The sequence below is a fragment of the Mustela lutreola genome, chromosome 1, assembly GCF_030435805.1.
Source record: "Mustela lutreola isolate mMusLut2 chromosome 1, mMusLut2.pri, whole genome shotgun sequence".
NCBI lineage: Eukaryota > Metazoa > Chordata > Mammalia > Carnivora > Mustelidae > Mustela > Mustela lutreola.
This window is the reverse complement of record NC_081290.1, coordinates 238,713,703-238,717,741: the sequence shown is the minus strand read 5'-3', so window position 1 is coordinate 238,717,741 and position 4,039 is coordinate 238,713,703. Positions and strand designations below refer to the sequence as shown.

Sequence of the window (4,039 nt, the reverse complement as noted above, 5' to 3'; positions counted from 1 at the left end):
AAAAATTCCGGGCTGTTCCACCTGCTCACCTTTCTCGGAACACGGCTCGCATCTCTCCCATCTCTCCTGGGCCTGCGCTCAGCAGCTTGCTAAGCACCCAGAAAGCGGAGAGGCTGGGGGGGGGGGGCCTGCAACCTGCACTTCTCTCAGTGCCTGCCTCTCTTCCTGCCTCTCCTGCTTTTCCCAGTCACTGGACTGAACTCAGCCCTTCACCCCAGCACCATGTCACAGATCCAAACCCCCCAGGAGGCATTGCTCTGGGCCTTGAGAGACCTTGAGGAGAAAAGCTTCAAGCTCTTCAAGTTCCACTTATGGAACAACTGCATGCTTGAGGGGAAGATGCTGCTGGCGCGCGGGGAGCTGGAGGGCCTGAGCCCGGTGGACCTGGCTTCTTGGCTCATTTCCCTATACGGAGCATGGGAGGCCATGAAGGTGGTGCTCACTGTCCTGAGGGCCATGAACCTGTTAGAACTTGTGGATTGGCTGAGCCACATCTGTCTGAATGGTGAGTGCAGCGGGAGACTAGGGGACCTCAGGGAGCCCCCAGGACTCCCCCACTCCCGTGACATTTCCAGAGATTCCCACAGCCTATAGTGGGTGCTGTCTCTCACTCTTGCCCTCTGTCTGTACCAAGGAGCACCAGTGCCCAGGGGCCTGGTGGTCTCCAGCTGAAGGCTCTGACAGCTGCTGGGGGAGAGCCTGAGCCGAGGGTGGGGTTTTATAGAAGATTACAGTCATCTTTGGCCATAATGTCCCACCCCCTACTTCCGATTTTAGTGCCAGGGAGAGGAGGGCAGAGGAGAGGGGCTTAGAGACTGAGGGTGGTGTTGGTGAAGGGGTTTCCACTAACCAGCCAAAATGGCCTTAGGGTGGGTGGAGGTGTCAGACCTTTGCTCAGCTGCTTCCCACAGAGGACAGCCTGCTCGGGAGTCCTGCTCTCTCAATCCTCTGGTGGATCGATGCTGCCCTAGAGAAGAGGGTGGCCGGGGATCCCAGAAAGTCTCCTATCCCTTCTTGTGGGGTGCAGAGAGAGCCTGTGCTCCCCCCATAGCCTCTGTCACACCCAAGAGCTCCGTTGACAGAGTCAGGTCTTCTGCCCAGGAGCTGCTTTATCTTGAGTGCCCGGCTTGATCATTACCAAGAACAGGCTCCGATTACTTCCTTCACCATCCTCCGGCTTCCCTTTCCTTTCTCCACTCTGTCCTCACCATTTCAAGTGAAGGTGTTTCAAAGGAGCACTCAGACATTCACACACACTGAGACTTTTGCACACATACATAGTCTTACAAACACCCACCTGCTGATGCTCACCGACACACCTTCCTCACACAAAAGTACACAAGCTTGCAGAAGCGTCCTCTTTGAGCCTGTGTGGATACAAGCACTCACTCATACCCCACCAATATGCATGCACACAAAACACACGCTTGCACACTCATATGGATGCACACACTCATACTAGAGCACACACACATGTCCAGGGGCCCTCCCCTTGAAGCGCGAAGTATAAACCTGAGGAAGATACAAGTTAGAGAGCAGACGAGATGAAACTAGAGAGCAGAGCCCAGAGTTTGAAAGGCCCCCGTGGTCTTTATTACCCTCTGACCGGCTAACCCCCCATGTGTCTGGCTCAGATTACAGAGAAATGTACCGAGAGCACGTGCGCTGTCTAGAGGAGAGGCAAGAGGGAGGAATCCGCGGTAGCTACAATCAGCTGCTCCTGGTGACCAGGTCGAACCCAGAGAGTGCAGATCCGTCTGCCTGTCCCCTCCCAGAACAGGAGCTGGACTCTGTCTCGGTGGAGACTCTCTTCGATCCAGGAGAGGAGTCCTACCAAGCCCCGCCCACAGTGGTGCTACAGGGGTCCGCGGGCACTGGAAAGACAACGCTGGCCAGAAAAATGGTGCTGGACTGGGCCACGGGCACCCTGTACCCAGGCCAGTTTGATTATGTCTTTTATGTCAGCTGCAGAGAAGTGGTCCTATTGTCGGAGGGCACACCGGACCAGCTCCTCTTCTGGTGTTGCGGGGACAACCAGGCGCCTGTCAAAGAGATGCGGAGGGAGGAGGAGCGGCTGCTGTTCATCCTGGATGGCTTTGACGAACTGCAGAGGCCCTTTGCAACAGGCTTGAAGAGACTGAGTCTGAACCCCATGGAGAACGTGCTGCACCGTCTAATCAGGAGAGAGGTGTTTTCCAGGTGTTCCCTCCTCATCACCACCCGGCCGGTGGCTATGTGCAGTCTGGAGCCCTTGCTGAAGCAATCGCGCTATATTCACATTCTAGGCTTCTCTGAGGATGAGAGGAGGAGGTATTTCAGCTCTTATTTCGCCGACGAGGAGCAAGCCAGAAATGCCTTTGACATTGTTCAAGGAAATGATGTGCTGTACAAATCATGTCAAATTCCAGGCATTTGCTGGGTGATCTGCTCCTGGCTCAAGGAGTGGATGGAGAGGGGCAGAGAGATCTCAGAGACTCCCAGTAATGGCACGGACATCTTCATGGCCTATGTCTCCACCTTCCTGCCGCCCAGTCATAATGAAGACTGCGCTGAGCTTACCAGCCACAGGGTCCTGCGTGGTCTGTGCTCCTTAGCCGCTGAGGGGATCCAGCACCAGAGGTTCATATTTGAAGAAGCTGATCTCAGGAAGCACAATTTAGATGGGGCCAGCCTTGATGCTTTCCTGAGCAGCATGCCCTACCAAGAGGGAGGTCATGCGAAGACATTCTATACCTTCCGCCACATTAGCTTCCAAGAGTTTTTTCATGCCGTGTCCTACCTGGTGAAAGAGGACCAGAGTGACCTGGGGAAAGAGTCCCACAGAGAACTGAGGAGGCTTCTGGAAGAAGAAAAGGAGGAAGAGAATGGGGAGATAACCCTCAGTATGCAGTTTTTATTGGACATATTGAAGAAAGAGACCTCCTCGAACTTTGAGCTAAAGTTCTTCCTCAAAGTTTCTCCCTCGCTAAAGCAGGAGTTGATGTATTTTAAAGAACAAATGAAATCTATAAAGCATAAAAGGGCCTGGGATTTGGAATTCTCTCTAAATCCATTTAAAATAAGGAATCTGGTGAAGGGCATTCAGATAAGTGATGTATCGTTAAAGGTGGGACAGTCAAATAAGAAATCCCACGACAGGAAATCATTTTCTGTCAAAACCAGCTTGAGGGATGAACAGAAAGAGAAGCAAGGTCCTGTTGTGGGCAAAGATAATATAGTAAAGACACAAAAAGAGACTTCTAATGGAAAAGGCAGAGAGATGGAGAAATGAGAGATGCGGAGGATAGGCACAGTAGGATGGAAAGCAGATAAATGGGACAGTAGAGCTGAAGGGTCAGGAGGGTTGGGGGGAGGGATGGGGGAAGGGAAGACAGAGTGTAAAATGGAATGGAGAGATGAGAGATTGAATTAATGGGTACTGGAAAGAGTGGAAGGGAAGGGGGGAAATAGAAAAGAAAATTAGATAATACGGGATCAGAAAACTTGGAACATAGGCTATGGGGCAAGGCCATGTGGACTGAGTTCCTAGGAACAATCACACACACCATTAATGGCTCAAATTCAGTTATTTAGCATCCTGTTCACCTAGAGAAGCTGTTTATAACCTTCTCTACTTGGAATTTAGTGTTAACATCCAGGACCAAACATGGGAAGGAGCTCTTTTCTATTAATAAACTTTTAAATATAATAAACTGTGGATTGTGCTCATTCTATAAGATTGGGTAATGTGAAGCATATCAATATCAACATTTAAAGGAAATAGTATACTGTGTCTTAATGGAATATCCCTTTGACTCTGTATTTGTGAATAATTGCTGCTTAAGTAAATAGTAGCTTTGCATCTTTCTAGAAACTTCTAGAATTTCTGTGTTGGAAATGAACCATATCTTGTCACAGACCTCTCATCTTAGAAGCTCTTCCATGACTTGACCTAGCTCTGTACTAATACCATGTCACTTGTTGTCCGCAGTGATGCTGTCACCTCCCTTTTCTTTTTAGAAAGTCCAGTTAGGGGACACCGGGTGGCTCAGTTGGTTAA

The 4,039-nt window shown here is 50.5% G+C and overlaps 1 protein-coding gene across 1 annotated transcript; it reads left to right on the top strand.

Annotated features, from left to right (window-relative positions):
* The first annotated feature begins 222 nt into the window (after nucleotides 1-222).
* On the top strand, nucleotides 223-3,309 carry NLRP10 (NLR family pyrin domain containing 10). Its single transcript, XM_059158344.1, has 2 exons — nucleotides 223-505; nucleotides 1,635-3,309. Exons 1-2 carry the CDS (start codon nucleotides 223-225, stop codon nucleotides 3,269-3,271), a joined length of 1,920 nt encoding a protein of 639 aa, XP_059014327.1. The 3' UTR covers nucleotides 3,272-3,309.
* The last annotated feature ends 730 nt before the right edge of the window (nucleotides 3,310-4,039 follow it).